Source organism: Tympanuchus pallidicinctus, unplaced genomic scaffold, assembly GCF_026119805.1.
Source record: "Tympanuchus pallidicinctus isolate F22 unplaced genomic scaffold, pur_lepc_1.0 scaffold10, whole genome shotgun sequence".
Classification (NCBI taxonomy): Eukaryota; Metazoa; Chordata; class Aves; order Galliformes; family Phasianidae; genus Tympanuchus; species Tympanuchus pallidicinctus.
The window spans coordinates 10,646,880-10,664,069 of NW_026294619.1; the positions used below are offsets into that span (position 1 = coordinate 10,646,880).

Below are 17,190 nucleotides of genomic sequence, written 5' to 3' on the forward strand. Positions count from 1 at the left end.
GGAACGGCAAGCAGGTCAAAACAAAAATTTAGTCAATTTGCATTGGCTGAACTTTTTGTTTAAAAGTTCCCTTTTCTGCCATTCTGTTCAGATGGTTTCAATGCTTGAAATGTATCTCTGACCTGCTGCAATAATGGCAGCTTGCTTCTTCCCTTTAGGAACGTTCAGTCTGAAGGAAGGAGCTGTCGGTTTTGCTTGGACCATTTCAGAGAGGGTTTAGCTTCTGTGCTTGCCCAGGTGTAATCAACAGGGGTCTGGCCAAATGCTGTATAACAGCATTCAGCCCACACTTGAATTTTAAGCTCCACTCGAAAGACAGCAGCAATATAAGCTGTGACCTAAAAATGAGGCTGTCTGCTCTAAAAGAATCCAAACAGTGTAACCCCAGTGTGCTAGCTCTCTTTCAAATGACTGTTAAACAGCAAATACAGACTTTATGGATGTGGGAAACTTCACAAATCACACAGAAATGCAACAGATTCTGGTAAACAGTTCTTGCTTTGTCTAATCACAATTCGGGTTGTGTCTGGAATTCAGGCATTAAAATGAAGACACTTTCAGGAACTTCAGTGAATTAGCATGCTAGAGAAAGAGAAACTATTTTCACCTGACTTTTTTTTCCGGTAGTCATTAATATCATGCCTGAGGTAGATATAAATGAACCACTGTTCCTTCAGAATTAAAAATTGTGAGGGCTCGCTGTTAACATATACAGAAAGACATCTATTTGCACTTTCACACTTCTATCAACAATACTGATGAAACTCAGACACGAGTTTGCAGTAGACTGAGTTATGTAGTTAGAATTTAAATGTGGATGGATTAGTGTGGGGCTGTATTTTGAGTATTTGCTGTCATTTGTGCTTCTGTGGGATTTTCTCTGTGGTTCTCAGCTTGATACAGCGTGAAGCTCTTGTTAGTGTTAATGGCAGTACTGCACTGGAAGTGCTGGAGAAAGGAACCGCACCAAGCCACGGCCTGACCCGATGAGTGCTGTAGAGGATGTCTGTCAAAATTCACACTGCAGCCAAATGGGAGATACAAGGGCAAGTCATATAAAGCAAATGGTAGATACAAAGAGCGAGAAAAGCATTTTAAAAGCTCTCTAAGGCATTTTTCTCTCCATCTACTAAAGAGCCCATAGACTATCCAAACAATAATGACTGGTTGTTGTCAAGGGTCCTGTATGAATACCAGGAAATGGCCACGGGATGTTACTTCTCCTGCTTAAAAGCACAGCTTAGGCTATATTATGAGAAAGATATCTCAGTAATACGCTGGTGTTTTTGCCTTCACTGTCTTCACTGATTTTGGTGAGGAGAAGGTGAAATGGGGAGTACTGATACATACAGGCTTCAGATTTATTACCCTCACCAGATGCTGAAAAGATGGAAACTCCTTAAAACCATTTTTCTGAGGGGCAGACAAAGGACCATGAGAAATTGGAGGGCTGACATCTGGGGAAGCTGAAATTTTATGTCCTGCTTATCCTAGAGGAAGCTATGGCAGCTTTTTTGCCAGTGGACAATATGGAGCTAGAAAATAATTCCTGTGTGACATGTAGAGAGATGCATCATTCTGCTACAAGCCAGCAGGCTAACTGATCAGCATTCTTTTCCCTGATGATTATTTGTTTTACTCCTCTTTATTCCTCCATCTCTCCTTTGACTTCAAAGAAGAGTCACAACCTGCTTACTGTCAGACTTGTGCAAATGTGATGTGAAGCCCCCTGGGTAAAGCAAATTATTTTCGTGTCTAAGTTGCAATTTTTGCTAAGAGTACTTTAAAAATGTGCATGAAGTGGTAGGGCTGAACTCCAAGGATTCTTACCTTTAAGGTCCAGGGACAACCAAGTAAATACAAGGTCTCTACTTCTCCTTGGTATGTCATTTATTTTCTAATCTCCTGTTGTCACACTAGCGTACCTACAATTCTGTTTGTTGTAGAAGATAAAACTACAGTCTGCTCTGTATGCTAGTTGTTCTTTTTCTTCTTTTTTTTTTCTTTTTTTTTTTCTTTTTTTTTTTTCTTTTTTTTTTTTTTTTTTTTGCTGCTGTTGCTGAAATATTGAAATGTCCTTGTTAGACCAGAATTCTGCATTTCAGCTTACCATAATTATAAAACACATGGCATTTGTGTTTAAACCAGGCCTGATTTCCTCCCAGGGAGCAATTTGACTTTACAAAACCAGTTTATAATTAACTAAAGCTTGCCACCGGAAATTACTTTGTTTTCTATATAGTTCCCACTTTAAATGAATCTGACTGTGGAAGAGGAAGTCCAGATTTAAAAACTATAGGTTGGTTATGGTTTTTGGAGGAAGAGATAGGCTACTGCAAGAGGAAGTCTAAGATCCTGTGTGCAGATCTCCACTCTGCATTTGCAGAGTGCCACCCTTTGTGCAGAAGAAGTCATTGGTCATTTGATTTTTATTTATCTTGGTTCCTAAAGTTTTCAATCATCCTTTTCTCACCAGACAACAGCCGAGCAGAGACAAGGTGATTGTGCTGGATCAGAAGAGTTTCTAATGTGGTTTTCTGCAGTCTTTGTCACTGTTACATGATGCAACAAACATTTCCTCATGTTGTGACAAAAACCTGTGCTAATGATAACAAACTGTAGCTCTCCTTGCTGCTGCGGATGACTCAGAGGTTAATTCCAGCTGTTTACATAATGGGCACATCCAGAGAATGCTTTCAGCAGCAGGGCATTTTGTAACTGGCATCTCACTGTTAAATTTGTCTCTCTAACCTACGTCTGACTGACTTTTGTCAGGGGTACCACACGTCAGTAAATACAGCTCTATAGACAGGCACGCAGTCAAGACAGACAGGATAAAAGTCTTCCTGTCCTGCTCTGTTGACAGATAATGCAATGGGGTATCATGGTTGGTCAAAGAAACAAAATAAAAAGATATTTTTCTTTTTATTTTTTTCAAAGAGGGAGGAATTAAAAAACAAGACAGAGGGAAATGTTCTATTTCACTTCCCCTGAGCAAACATGTAATTTCCATGATTTCTTTTTAATGACTCTCTTCTGAAGCTAGTAGGTACTGATTTATGAAAAGCTGTAAAAGATCAGGTGGAACCCTGCAGGACGTCGTTTACAGCTGCACGGATTGCAACCCATCTAATTTGTCTGGTAAAGTGTGAGCTCATGGCCCACATCACCCAGGCCATAAATTTCATGTTCAGACCTTCTGTCTAGGGGCTGGGTCAGGGGGGAAAAAAACGTCAATGCATGCAGATGCTCTGAAAGCCCAGGTTTCCCTTGGTGCATGCGAGGAGACATCACAGGCTCTTTGCTGTGAGACAAATTCCAGTTCATTGATAAACTATCCAGATGTCCTCTCTGAGGAGGAAAGTAACTAATTTTGGTTTGGAATCCTACAAGGAGAAAAATGATACTTTACAGTACTGGTTATTCTGAGGTCACTTACATTAAAATTAGGTCATATTTTTTGTCCTGATGATACTTTGATCCAAGTAATAAACATAAAAGCTCTTGCAGGCCACTCTAATTCCTAATCCTGGAGAACTGTTCTATCTCAGCTTGTTTATGCTTTTTTTCTTTTTTTTTTTTTCTTTTTTTTTTTTCATTAGTGATTCTTGAGTCAGTCCTTGTTTTAATAGATTGAAGTTGAAAAGATGTACTAGGCTGGAAAAAAATCTCCGTGTTTCATCATTAGATACACTTCATAAATACTCTTAATAAATGTCTTGGGATACCAGACACTGTACCCAGAAAACTATAAATAAAAAATATTGGCTCTTTGTGGGACAAACAGTAGTTGAGGAGATTCAGGCTGTACAGCTACTGGATAAAAATATCTTGGGCTTGATTTTCCCACCTGGGCCTTAAGCTGCAGTCTGTTTCAACCAGAGCACGCTTCTGGTGTCTTCTGTCACCATGTCTCTTCCCAGTGGGAATGAGGTCTGCATCTGAAGTCAGTGACACCTCCAGAGTCCCTTGCAGAGGCAGCAGAGCATGTCCTGACTGGGATCCAGACAAAAGAAAGCGAACAATAGTGCTTGAGCAGCTGCATCCCTGCCCAGAGTCCTGCTGAATATTGGTGCTCAATCTGCCGAAGTGTATGACAAGTTGTGATTTGCAAGTTAAGATTTTCAAGCTTCTGATAAGCTCTTCAGGTGTGTCCTCTCATCCCAGAATGGAAGAAAATATTAAAATCATTTCCTGGTCTTGAAAGAATTCAGCTGATTGAAAAGGATTGGCGTAATGTCAAGAATAAAGGTGCTGTTTTATATGAATCCAATTTCCATAACTGCTGTATTGCAAAGCTGCACTGTTTTTTTCTTGTCTGAGAGAGGAGTCAGGCACTAGAATGGGCTGTCCCAGGAGGTGGTGGAGTCACTGTCCCTGGAGATGTTCAAGAAATGTTAGATGTTGTACTGAGAGACATGGTTTAGTAGGAAATATTGGTGACGGGTGGTTGAGCTGGATGATCTTGGAGGTCTTTTCAAACTTTGGTGTTTCTACAGTTCCATGATTCATCCAAGGTGAAAGGTAAAAGTCTAGGTGTTACTGATGTGGTATTTCTTGATCCAAACGCATGGCAGATCGACTGCATGAGTAGGTTATTCCAGAGTTACTGATCTTGGTGGAACTTAGTAAGAACATGGTTTAGGATTGAAAAGTTCTGTTTGGATTATCTAGGCTTTGTAAGGGAGTTTAAATTTATTGGTGTTCGAACATTTGGTTTTCTCTAGGGCCCTTTACAAACTCTGTCTTTCTTCCAGTGCTGAAAGATGGCTTTGGTGGTGAGTGAAGAGGGTATTTTGAAGTCCCGATCAGTTCTCTAGTAACAGTAACTGTAACCTACACATTACACTGTGCCATTACAATCTTCAACTGATCATGTTAGCCTAATCACCTCTCATTTTTCCAGTGACAGAAGTAATTTCAGATGGATTTAGCTGTTGTTGTCAAATTATATTTCAGATGATGTTCATTGAAATCTCTAGGAAAACAAACAAACAAACATACAAACAAAAACAACAATAACAACTAGGGTACCAATAGGCTGTAAAGTTGCAGAGAGAACTGCTTTAGATGACCTCTGAGTAAGCCTCCTATGCCCCTGAATATCACCATCCTGAAATCACAGCCAAACACATGCTTAGGTTTAGGCCTGAGGCAGACACCCATAAGGTACTTATCTTAAAATGATATGCATGCTAAAAAGATGTATGGTATGGGCATATACTTTTAACTGGAGGAAAAATTGTAGAAATACAGTTGATTAATAACGTCTGACTAGTTGAGTAAGCCACTATTGCCCTAATTAGCACTGGGAGAGAAAGGCAATTGGAGTTAGTGAGGTATCTTGTAGAAATTGTGTTTCGGGAGCTTCCTACATGACCAGGAAGAGAGCAGGTCAGTGAAGACTGATTGATTGCTGAGTACAAGAGCTGGGTGTGTCATGCCAGCTGCCTTCCTGGAAGGCCTTTTTCCGAGCGGACAAATCCTCTGCTTGGAAATGCATTTGTTTATCTGTGGGCTGCTACAAGCGGTTCAGAAAGCTAGCTGATTTTAAACCTTGATGCCTTCAAAGAAGTAGTATATTCTCAAAACTGTGAAAACAGGATTCCTCTTACCAGACAGAAAAAAAAAAAATTCTAGATCAATTTAAGAGCAACTCTTGCACCATATGCAATATCCAACTTTCAGATTCACCTACCTTAATTCTTCCTTGTTGAAAAAATTATATATTCACATACAATTAATATTCATATATATTATAATTATGTTCATATATATTCATCTTTATTTTATTTTCAAAAGGATGATTTCATCTCGGTAGCTTCTAGGTAGCATGATACTTACGGAAAATGGCTTAAGTGGGCAAGGGAACATGGAGATGAGTTTTGTGTTTGATTCCTTGATTTGATTTTGTTTCACACTGATTTTTTAGTTGTTTTCCAAGTAATGAATGTGGAAGCAAATCAGTTCAGTTCAGCATCCTTCATAAGCACCAACCTTAATTCAAAGGCAGGAGATGATTCAATTCACACTTTCAGATTATTTATATGATATTCTTATGCAAGTTTCAGCTTTAAGATGAGCACGATCTCAAATTGCAAACTGCGGAATACAAGTCTCATATGGTTGCATTTGTCTGGCAATTCACTTACATCTGATTTTTAGATTTGATGACATTTGTATGCCACTAGTGTCTTATTTTATATGCCTCTACCTTTTTAGCACCACCTAGGAGTTTTTGGAGGGCTGCAATACTATGAATATTTGATATGTGTAACTTCTGCCAAAATGCTGAACTTGATGTTTAGAGTGTGCATTGTTGTAGTGACTAGTATATTGTTTGTGACTAGGTCAATCACATAAATATAATCTAAATTAGGCTTGTCTTTGCTAATACTTTAACACATTAAACTGTAGTATAATATTGTACTCTATGAATTTGTGATGTACCAGTGATGTAAAATCAGGGTTTGAGAAGCTGGAGCTCTTAAGCAAGGTGACTGCATAGTGTTTGTCAAAGCTGTCAGTGTGAATACATTTGGCCTCAGTGGCAGATAAATTCTGCAGATGAGCAAAAACCTGCATGTAGCCTGGGAGCTCCTAGTGATGCGAATGATAACTTTAGACACAAAATGAATCGATATTCATGTCTGATCCACAACTTTCACCATATTCTTCTTCATTTCAGGCCATCAAACCTTCTCCTGGACCAAAGTAACATTGACATTTCAGCTTTCCGCACAACAGGTGATTGGCTCAATGGTTTTCGAACAGGACAGTGCAAAGGCATTTTCACTGGTGTGGAGTACAGTTCCTGTGATACAATAGCCAAGATTTCCACAGAGTAAGTTGAAATAATCTCAGCCCTTCATCACTGGTTAGAGTTGGGGGTTCATGTTTTAGCATAAGGGTAGCATTTTAATATTCAGCTTCCTTTTTTTTTTTTTTTTTTAAGCTAAAATAATATAATGTTTAATAGAAAAAAAAAAAGTAAGTTACTGTAGTAGTTGTAATACACATGCAGAAAACCTGAAACCTTTTTCATAACTCTTTCTCACTAATGTAGAGGAAATTTCAGTTTCTTTAGGTATGGCAGCACTGTGCATTGTTTGGTATAAGAGCATTTGTTACCTTCAGTCACACTTTAGTAGTTGTTTTGTACTTGTTTATAATCTGCCTTTATCTGTGGCTTCCCCACAGCTGTCAGGTGTGCCAATCTTTTCCTTTTTTGCACATCCCATATTCCATCAACCCAGGTGCCAAAGAGCAAGTACTATGTAACTGCTTTTCTCCAGTATGCTAATAATGGTTGCGTGGGTTGATAGTGACAGGACAAGGGGTAATGATTTTAAACTAAGAGAGGGGAGGTTTAGGTTAGATATTAGGAGGAAATTCTTCACACAGAGGGTGGTGATGCACTGGAACAGGTTGCCCAAGGAGATTGTGGATGCCCCATCCCTGGAGGCATTCAAGGCCAGGCTGGATGTGACTCTGGGCAGCCTGGTCTGGTGGTTGGTGACCCTGCACATAGCAGGGGGTTGAAACTAGATGATCAGAGTGGTCCTTTTCAACCAGCCGTTCTATGATTCTATGATTTTATAAATAATTATTTAGAGGGCAAACTCCCTCCTGCCTTCCATTTTGACAATTAATCAGTATAAGCTTGAAAGTTTAAAACTTGAAAGTTCATACATTAAAATGTAGTGTGACAAGGAAGAATATGGTGGTGTTCTCTTTGCACCTGAAAAGGATCAAGTACAGTTATGAACTTACTGTATAAGAAAATCTTGACTCCCCATTGGGCTCACTGGATACAAGACCAGTTATGAAGAAGTAGCCAACAGCTGCAGGGCTGATAATTAAACACATCAATGCTGTTAATTAGTGTATTATTGCAACTATAAAAAGGCTGATAATGGGTTTTTATGACAATTACCCTTTGGGGACAGTGCAGAAATCCTCCAGGAATGCCCAGTTTCCTGTGAACAACTGTTTAATGAGCCCTTGGCAAGCATTAAACTGTTTCTATATTGCACAATGAACAAAGAGAATGAGCTGCCTGAAGAAATAAGGAGTGATAACAGCAGTAGACACAGGAAGCTTAGACATGGTGCTTATTCTGAGGATGAGAAACTGTTCAGAAGGCTTGGCACATAAAGTCAAAATGTCCACTGGTCAGGAAGAATAATCATGTTGATAGGGGGATGGTAGAGGGGCTTAAGATTGCAGCTGGCCCAGAAGTAGCCCCCTGTGTGTACACCACTGGCAAACACTACTTCATTGTCCATTCTTGCAGGTATGCAAGCACAGCAGGGCTAAATGAGTTTTTACAATTTTTTGCAGCCTCCTGCTGTCTTCAAACAATGGCTCTTAGTATTATTCATACCAGGATTTGTGTTTCAACAGCATTTCTGTACCTGGAGGCTCATCCAGTGCATCAGTATAAGATGAGCGAGTTGATTGGTCTCTGCTCACGTCAGCTCTAGGAAGCAGAGAGGCAGGATGCTGACTCACCTAGTTTATATTCTCTTTTTTCCAGTGACATGAAGAAAATTGGTGTTACAGTTGTGGGGCCTCAAAAGAAGATTGTTAGCAGTATCAAAACTCTAGAAACTCATACGAAGAACAGCCCTGTTCCTGTGTAAGGTACCAAAATGATGTTGCTGAGGACAGAAAAAAGAAAAGTCGCATCAAAGAGCAAAAACAATGGCTGATAAATGGCACAGTTTAAAGGAGTTCTTTGCAGCAGTTTTGGAAACATAACGATTGAAATTTCAAACCCACTGAGACACTCAAATACTGAGTATAAATGCCTTAAAAATAGGAGCGAACTTGTTTTGTATCTGTTAATCCTGAAGGGTGGGTGCTCTTAACTGACTGTTAATGCAGATAGTAAATTTCAAAAGAAAAAAAAAAAAAATGTAAAAAATCCTTCCGAGTAAAAAGCAGTGATACTAAAACCTAGAGCCATTTGAATATTAAGTGACTGAATAACATGAAAAACCCAAGGACATAAAAGCTGCGTATTTGATCTATACAGCAAACAAGAAGAAAGAAAGACTTACAGTATTTTTATACAGAAGAGATCTGTAACAGGTATTTTATTTCTTTAAAAGCAAGGAAAATAGAGGACTATACCTCACAATCTGTCTGGCCATATTTACTATAATGTCGTTGTAACATGCTGTTTGAACTTCAGAAAGGAATACAGAAATAAAATTTGTAGTGACTGGGTTAGTTGGCAAAAGATTTTCACCATTGTGTTAGTTTACCTAATTGTGTTCATTTAAATAGAAAAAAAAAGTCTTAATTCTTAAAAGACTTATTTATTTCCTTTCTTGTTTTTTGCTTTTTGTTTTTTGTTTTTGTTTTTGTTTTTTTTTACCATTATTGTTTATATTTATGCTTAAATACCTTAACCTGGCTGCATTATTGACAAGTGCCAAATATTATCAATACTTCATTGGTTTAACCTGAGAAATTGTGAGGGTTAATTAGTTGATTATTTTATACTCACAACGTCATATACAAAGTACAGAAGGAAAGAAATGTCTTTTTTGTAGCTCCGACCCTAGGCAAAGCATTGGGACTTGCTGAGATTTCTTTCCTTTGCAAGTGAGTGATATTTAAATCTGGGCTTGAATTCTGGTGGAATTGCATGCCCATTGATCTCCAAATCAGTACCTGGCCTGGCCAACCATATGTATTTCCTTTGCTTTCCAAAGGCCTGATTTCATGTCACAAAGGTCTGCTGTCTTCAGATGCTGTTCAGGTGGGAGAATTACCTAGGAATTGTAAGAGTGTATCCTGCATGATCTGAGAGTGCTTTTTTAGCTTGTTGAGGAATTATGCATTACTGTCTTCCATCTCATGGGCTCTGCTCCCAGTGCTGGTAACTGGGAGTTGTACTACCATGTCGGCAGCCAAGGATAGTTGAAGAAGATGATTTAAGCTTCTGCAGTGGGAGTTTGGCTTGTCATTTTGCCTAATTCTGATCTAGAAGACCTCTGTCCAGATGCTGTCATTCTTCAGGAGCCTTGCTTTTTGATTCAGGTTCCATGGGCACCTGTGTTTGCCACTCCACATGGCTGCAGCCACCTCAGTCTTGACAGAACTGATTAGTTGTGTGGCAATGTGAGAGTCCAGAAAACACAGCACTCGCAAGGGTGTGCTTTGGTAGATGTCCCAGTGTAACCAAAACCACCGGGCTCCATCCATTTAGGAATGGTTCTTCCTTCTGCAAGGTGAGTTGGGGTAAAGCCAGCTGTACTGCTTTAGAAGCAGTGCTTGGTCCCTTGAAAGAAATCAGAAGGGAGCCTATCTTTAGGAGACCATTCACATTTTTCAGTAGAAAAAGGAACGTAAAGGAGGGGATTTGAGTCTTCCTACATCTTCAGCATCTTCCCATAAGTGAGCTCTTAAGCTCCTGATTATGTTAATCCTAGTTCTGAACAGACACAGCTCTTTCCTCTGAAAATGAGGTGTTTAAGTCACTGTGTGAGGCATTTCTAGTGCTGCATACAGGCCAGTTTCTTCGTGCCCCCTTGGATTTCCAACTTGCCGTTTTTAAACTTAAACCTGATTCTAATGAGTAACAGTGAGTCATTGGCAGTCCAAGACTGTAAGAGGCAGTTGGGTGCATAGCATGCCACTTTCTGCTGTGCAGTCAAGTTTGTTATCCTTTCTTTGCAGTGTTGGTCTGGTTTTTGAAGCTCCTTGTAGCACAGGGTGCATAAATATGAGGGGAAATAATCAATTCTTGGGATTTGTGTGGCTGAATCAGTTTCCAAATTGTTTTTATTGGGTCCAAGACATTTCAGATGCAGAGCAACAGTGTTTATTACACATTAATAAATAGAAGGAGAGTTAGGGGTAATGAACATGCTGTAAAGGATTGCATTTGAAATGCACTCACAGGATGAGAATGTCTTCTGAAAGAAAAAATTAAGGACTTTTAAAGTAAGTCAAAATAAAAATTGAAAAGTGGAAGAAAAAATGAAAAGGAAGCACTTATGATGCAAAAACACTTCTTATGTACTACAATCTATTGTGAAATACAGCATGCTAAATACAAAAGCTATATTTTTAGTTGCTTAGTTCATCCAGAATCTTTCTTTTGTTCAGTTTGAGATTGCTCTGTCAGACACTGCTGGTGAATTTAAAAGTTCACCAAAATCCATTTGCAGACAATGTGTTTGTGGGGCAGCGTTTTACATGTTCCTCCTGATGTTTTTCTTCAGCTTCATTCTGGAGATTAGAGACGAGTGGGCTGAGGTGGGGGGAATAGATCTCGAAACGCTCCTGAAAACACAGAGCTGGTTCATAGAATTTTAGGTTACAAGCAGAAACTTTGCACCAACCACTCTCAATCTTCTCGTAGTACCATGTCATGTTCCTTGCCCACTGTTTGAGCATGCTCAGCGTAAGAAATTAAATCTTACTGATGCTTGAGAAAAAAAAACAACTCAGTTTTGCTTTTCTTTGCTATGAGGAGTATAGTGTTCTAAACTACACTTAGATATTTTCTCCCTGTCAAATGTTGATTTGTACTGTAAGTGGCCTCTTTTGCAAGCATCCTATACTCCCTATCCCCGTGTACATATGTATACATAGCAGTGTACAATTCTTCATTGTGGAGTAGAGATACTAGAATTTGTGTGGCCATCTTCCTGTACAGGACTTGCATTCATTATTGACATCAAGCAAAATGCAACAGCTCATAAAATGTCGTACCATATTATTGGGTTTGTATCTTTAAATATAGTTTCCATTTTATTTATTTCTGTTAACATATCTAGTTTTGTGCTGTTACTTAGCGTTCAATAAGCAATGTATAGATGTGATTTGATTGGCAATATGTATTTACTTTAACTTGTATTTCAAAGCATTACTTACTCATTTAGTTTATATATTGTGCAATTGTAGATGGCCTCTTACTAATGTAAAATGATTTGTAGTGGAAACATTTATATTTTTATAATAAACATAATGAAAGTATTTTTTACATACTGGAATACTGAGGTGATTGCTTGGAAGACAAAGTAAATTTATTTGATTAGAAAAGTGTGATAAAATTGTAATTAAATATGGATAAATTCTGAGTGTTAAAGCATGGGTTCGGAGTGAAAGCTAGATATTGCCTATATTATCTGTTAAAAGAAATAAGTAGTGCAGGCTCTAAATAGACAGACAAGCATTTGTACTAAACTGTCTTACATCAGTCAAAGACTTTACTTTCTCCATGGATACAGGAAAACATTGTCTATTACAGCCTGCCTATGGGATACTGAAAAAGTTGTCATTTATTTTAGTTGTGTCAACTATTTCCAAACTTCTGCATTTTTTCTTCCCTTGCCAGTGGACCTCTTTTCATCTTATAACTATGTTGAATCCAGTATAAGATGTAATTTTCAACAAAATAAAAAGCCCACCACTTACAGTAGTTTAACCCCATGATCATTTCTTGCCTCTGAGTATCTGTGTTAGACAATATTTTGCTCCTGTTTTGTTGTGTCCCTACCAAGTTTCTCCATGATTCATTGAAATGCAATGTCTTTAAAAATGCCGACATACAATTCAGCTTTGCACCTCAGGAATTATTTTCCCAGAAAAACACGAATGGTATGAATGTTCACCAAAACCAGTTAAAACTACTTGAGGACTGAAGTTACAGGCCTTTCTGTACCATACATGATTTTGCATGTTTTTGTTTATTACGATGCTTGCCAGGACAAAACAAGGAACACTATATCTATCCTGGAGTGTGTAAGTTTTGTCTCAGTATCTTCAGTAGAAGAGAAAATCACCAAAAGCAGCTACCCAAAATATACGGACAAAAATTTGACTTAACTTTAAGCAGCCATCTTTTCTTCTGAATGCCAGTATGCCTCATGCTATGCTGCAGTGGGTACATACACTGTCATTTTAAATTAGGGAATTTTGATGATAGACTTGAAGGTCAGGGATGCAGCTCTGTCTCATCTATGCTACGTGCAAACTGTTTGTGTCTCAAATAGGTCTCACATCAGCAGTTGTTTTAGGTTGACGTGCATCTATCCCTTTAGCATGATCTGGTACACTGTGTTTGCATTATATCCTGAAGGGCACAGTGGATATTAATGCTTACATAAGAGTTGCATTTATTGTAAAATTGTATTTGTGACTGCAGCCAGTTCTGAAACAGTGGGATACATTCAACCGAATGGAGCAGAGCAAGAAAATGTGTTGCAGCCCACCACCATGTCACCGCTCAAATCTGGATGTGTAAATTGCTGATAATCAGTTCCATAAACATAGATACACATTTTTTTTTTTTTTTTTTTTTTTTTTTAATGTCAAAGTGACTTTTTTCCACTTAGCATTCCTTCTTAAGGATGATGTCCAGATGTAGTTATCTAAACCAGTAAAAGCCTAAGCAGTGCCAAGTGAAATCAGACAATTACTTCTGCTGTCTTACATATACCGCTCCTGTTAATATAAATATCCACACTTCCCTTCATTTTCTGAGCCTCTGTAATTCCTCAGATCCTTTCCAAGCCACCACTGCCTGTTCAGCAATTCCCCATTTGTACGTGTGGTCTCAGATCTTTTTTAGTCTTCAGTCCAATTCTTTGTGTAATTCTAAATGAATTTTAATCTCATAATATAAAAATATTTCTCTTTGAAATAATTTTCTCAGCTTTATTTCATGCACATATTGTATAACTAGGCACATGCTTATCATACTGGTTACTAATGCAAACTGTGAACAGCACGAAACACGAAGAACAGCCTTTTCTTGGCTTCTTTGTTAGACTTTTCAGATGGCCAGGAAAGTTCTGATAAATGATAAGTACTCAGTAAGTAAGATTTTTCAGCTCACTATGCATTCACATTACAGCGATTTCATAATAGCCCATATTTCCCCAGTTACCTCATAAGAATGTCATGGAGACAGCACCAGAAGTCTTACTAAAGACAAGATAAATCACATCTACTAGTTTTTAGATTATCCTATCACAGAAATAAATTAGGTTGGTTTGACATGATTTGTTTATTCTTGACAAATCTGAGTTGGTTTCTTAAGACCTTGTAATCCTGCAACTATGTAGAAATGTATTGTGTGATATCTTTCTGGATATTGAGGCTAGCATACCTAGTCTTTAATTGCCTGGCTCTTCTTCTCTTCCCTTTCTAAATGTCACCGTGGTCTTTGCTCCTCTGCAGACAGCTGAAATCCCTTCTTCCCTCATGCAGTTCAACATGACTTCTCCAAGAGTACAGTCCCTCCCTTCAAGTTCACTATAGTAAATCACAGATTCTAAAAATTTGAAAGCATCATTCTGACTTGGAGAATTTCTAATTCTAAAATAAAAGTAAAATACATATTGGCAAATTTTTTTGCTGCATGCCCAGGATTTCAACTTCTATCTTGAACTTTTGCATGCAAGCAAGCAAGCAAGCAACACAGATTCACTATTAAAGAAATGTAGTAACATCTGGTTGGTTAGCAAATTTCTTTATTTGTTCTTAATTAGACTGAACAAGAATAGTAAATCACTGCTATATGACTTTGAGGCTAAATAAAGTGATAAATAAACTGATAAAGTCAAGGATCTTATGAACGTAGTGAAAATCTACTGTCTGGGATCATTAGAAATCTGTTAATTTATTCTGTTGCTGTAGACATAAAGGGGGAAATATCCTTTATCCCTACTTCTCTTGCATCCAGTTTATCCTAGTATTATTAGATAATAATAATAATATAATAATAATAATATTAGAAAGCTTCATTTCTAAATCTCTTTAGTAAAGTTGCCCACTTGAGTTTACCCACCATGGGTTTGTAATTAATACCCTTTCTAAAGTGTACGTGTGCAAATGAGTATGAAATAACCAGAATTTTGTGAATTATTATTATTATTTGGGGAAATAGGAAAGCAGATTTTAAGCTTGTATAGGAGCTGATTCATCACTAAGCCACAAAACATACATGAAATTACTGTTCCAGCAGTGATAAAGTACATCTTGGCCTAAAGTGCCAGACATGAGATCTGAGGCACACACGAATGTCATCATCCTATGCATGTAAAGTGCCTGTAGGCTGCACTTCTAATAAATACTATGTTATTCCCAGAAGAAACTTTGTGGTACATCGAGACTGCCTCTCCGCTGTGAAAGTTCATGTGCCTCTGGCCTACTGAGCAGCCTTGTCTGAGGTGAAAATACTGCATCTTTAGCAGTCCAGCCAAAACAGCATCTATCTTGGCAGCATCACGATATTCACCCCAAAACGTTGCACTCACCCTAGGCCAGCTCACCCCATAAGGCTGAATTTCTCCTCATGGCACAAAGCCCACAAGGATGAGAACTGAGTATTTAATCTCACTGCATTTATGTGAGCTTGAAGTATAATGTAATTTTAAGGCCCTGAGATGAAGCCAGGAAAAACATACATGTGTTAAAAGCAATTAGTTTGAATTAAAAAATTTAAAAAAGAAAATGGAAGTCTGGACCTTTGTGCAGCACCCTTGCCAAGGATTTCAATAAGCAGCTCTGAGGCCAATTTTCCTGTGTCTGTGTTCACAGTAGGAGTGAGTCCTTGGGTGTAGTTTCCAGCTTGAAGCAATTTTACAGGGTGGTTGCTCCCTTAATGTAGTCCTTTCATTACACTCAGATCTCCCATCTTCCTTCAGTTCAGTAGCCCAAATATAGGCATGATCCAAAAACGTTTTGCATGCCAAAGCACTCCTTTCTCCTACAGACTTTTGTTGGTGCCTCCCTCCTCTGATGTTGCCACCAAGCATGTCCCAAACCTATGGGTAGATGGCTTATACCCATCATGGCTTGTAGACCAACCAGCCAGAGAACCCAAAAATCAGGCTTGGGGATGACCAAATCAGTATTTCAACATTTGCCCTGATAGCTGCGTGCCTTGCTGTGCTTTCCATTCCTAATCACTTGCCATGCAAGTTTGACTGTGGATTCCCACCAGACATTTAAATGTGCATGTAATGTTTTCCTTATAAATCATGTTCAGTGTAAACATTTCTTCACACATTCAATTTTGAGTGGTAGAATAATAATTTAGCTAGAAAATGGTATCATTTTAATAGGAACAGATGATGCTTTGACAAAATAAACAAACAAACAAACATCCAGGTTACTGGGAATGGCAGTGCCTCTCAAATTTAAACACTGAATAGGCATCGCACCTGCACAAAGGTGAGCGAAAATGGTTCCTTGTTGTCCTCCCCATCTCTTGTTTTGTCTCCAAGCTGCTTTTTGCATGACTAGCTGGATATTTGCTAGCAGGTTTGATCACTGAGAAAGCATGCAGCCTCCCCTCAGGCTGGCTGTCAGCTAATTAACACTAATGATTCCCCTGCTTTTAGCATTCCACTTTAAAGTTGCATCACCTTTTATTATTTTACTATTTTTAATCTCTTTCCTTCGCTCTCATAAAGTTTTTGTTTGGGGCTTTAGTGGAGGACTAATCCACAATCCCCAATTGTATATACTTTTTTAATAGTTATGCCTCATTAACTGAGTTAATACTTGCCTAATTGTAGTAGCAAAGCAATAAAATCCAACCCCTACAAAAATGTGATACTGTAACTTCCTTTCCTCTAACTGATGGTGCGCTGGGCTACCTGCCAGAGAAGCCAAATGGAAATAGGAAACAATATGAACAAATAAATTCTCTTTCTGAGGTTTACATGTAAATGTTTCATTGGTTGATGTTCTCGTCTTCTGTCATTGCTTAGTTCATTTTTCTTTGCCTTTGTTCTCATCTTTTATTCTGTCATTGTCCATGTGGATTTTGGAGAAGAAAAGGAGCTGGGCCATAGAGAAATTACTTTTTTTAACTCTTTTTGCCTCTTTCTCACCTGTTAGCTATTTACTTCATATAGGTTCCATATTCTGCTGTAAAAGCAAATATAACAAATACACTAAGAACATGCATACGAGCACATTCTCCCCATGAGCTATATAGAGGACCATAGCAAAGTCAAAGTAGCATGTTTCTTGTAACAAGGTTTTATTATATTCCTAGTGCTTATGCATGTCAGGGAAGTGACCACAGAAGGAAGGCAACCTGAAGTACAGAGCTGAAGAAATCGCAGAGCTTTGCTGGCCTTCACGTACAAAAGTATAGCTTATTATCATCTTTCTCCTGTAGTTTCTATCTTCTCTCTATATATTATCTGC

At 38.3% G+C, this 17,190-nt stretch overlaps 1 protein-coding gene across 3 annotated transcripts in view; it reads left to right on the top strand.

The window, feature by feature from the left end:
• The window catches only part of EPHA3 (EPH receptor A3), a 220,211-nt gene extending 207,763 nt beyond the window's left edge, over positions 1-12,448 (top strand). For all 3 annotated transcript variants that reach the window (XM_052704221.1, XM_052704229.1, XM_052704239.1), the window contains 2 exons: positions 6,689-6,844; positions 8,540-12,448. In XM_052704221.1, coding sequence (XP_052560181.1) covers positions 6,689-6,844; positions 8,540-8,645 — 262 coding nt within the window. In that variant the 3' untranslated portion in view covers positions 8,646-12,448. The remainder of the gene's footprint in view (positions 1-6,688; positions 6,845-8,539) is intronic.
• Positions 12,449-17,190: the final 4,742 nt, after the last annotated feature.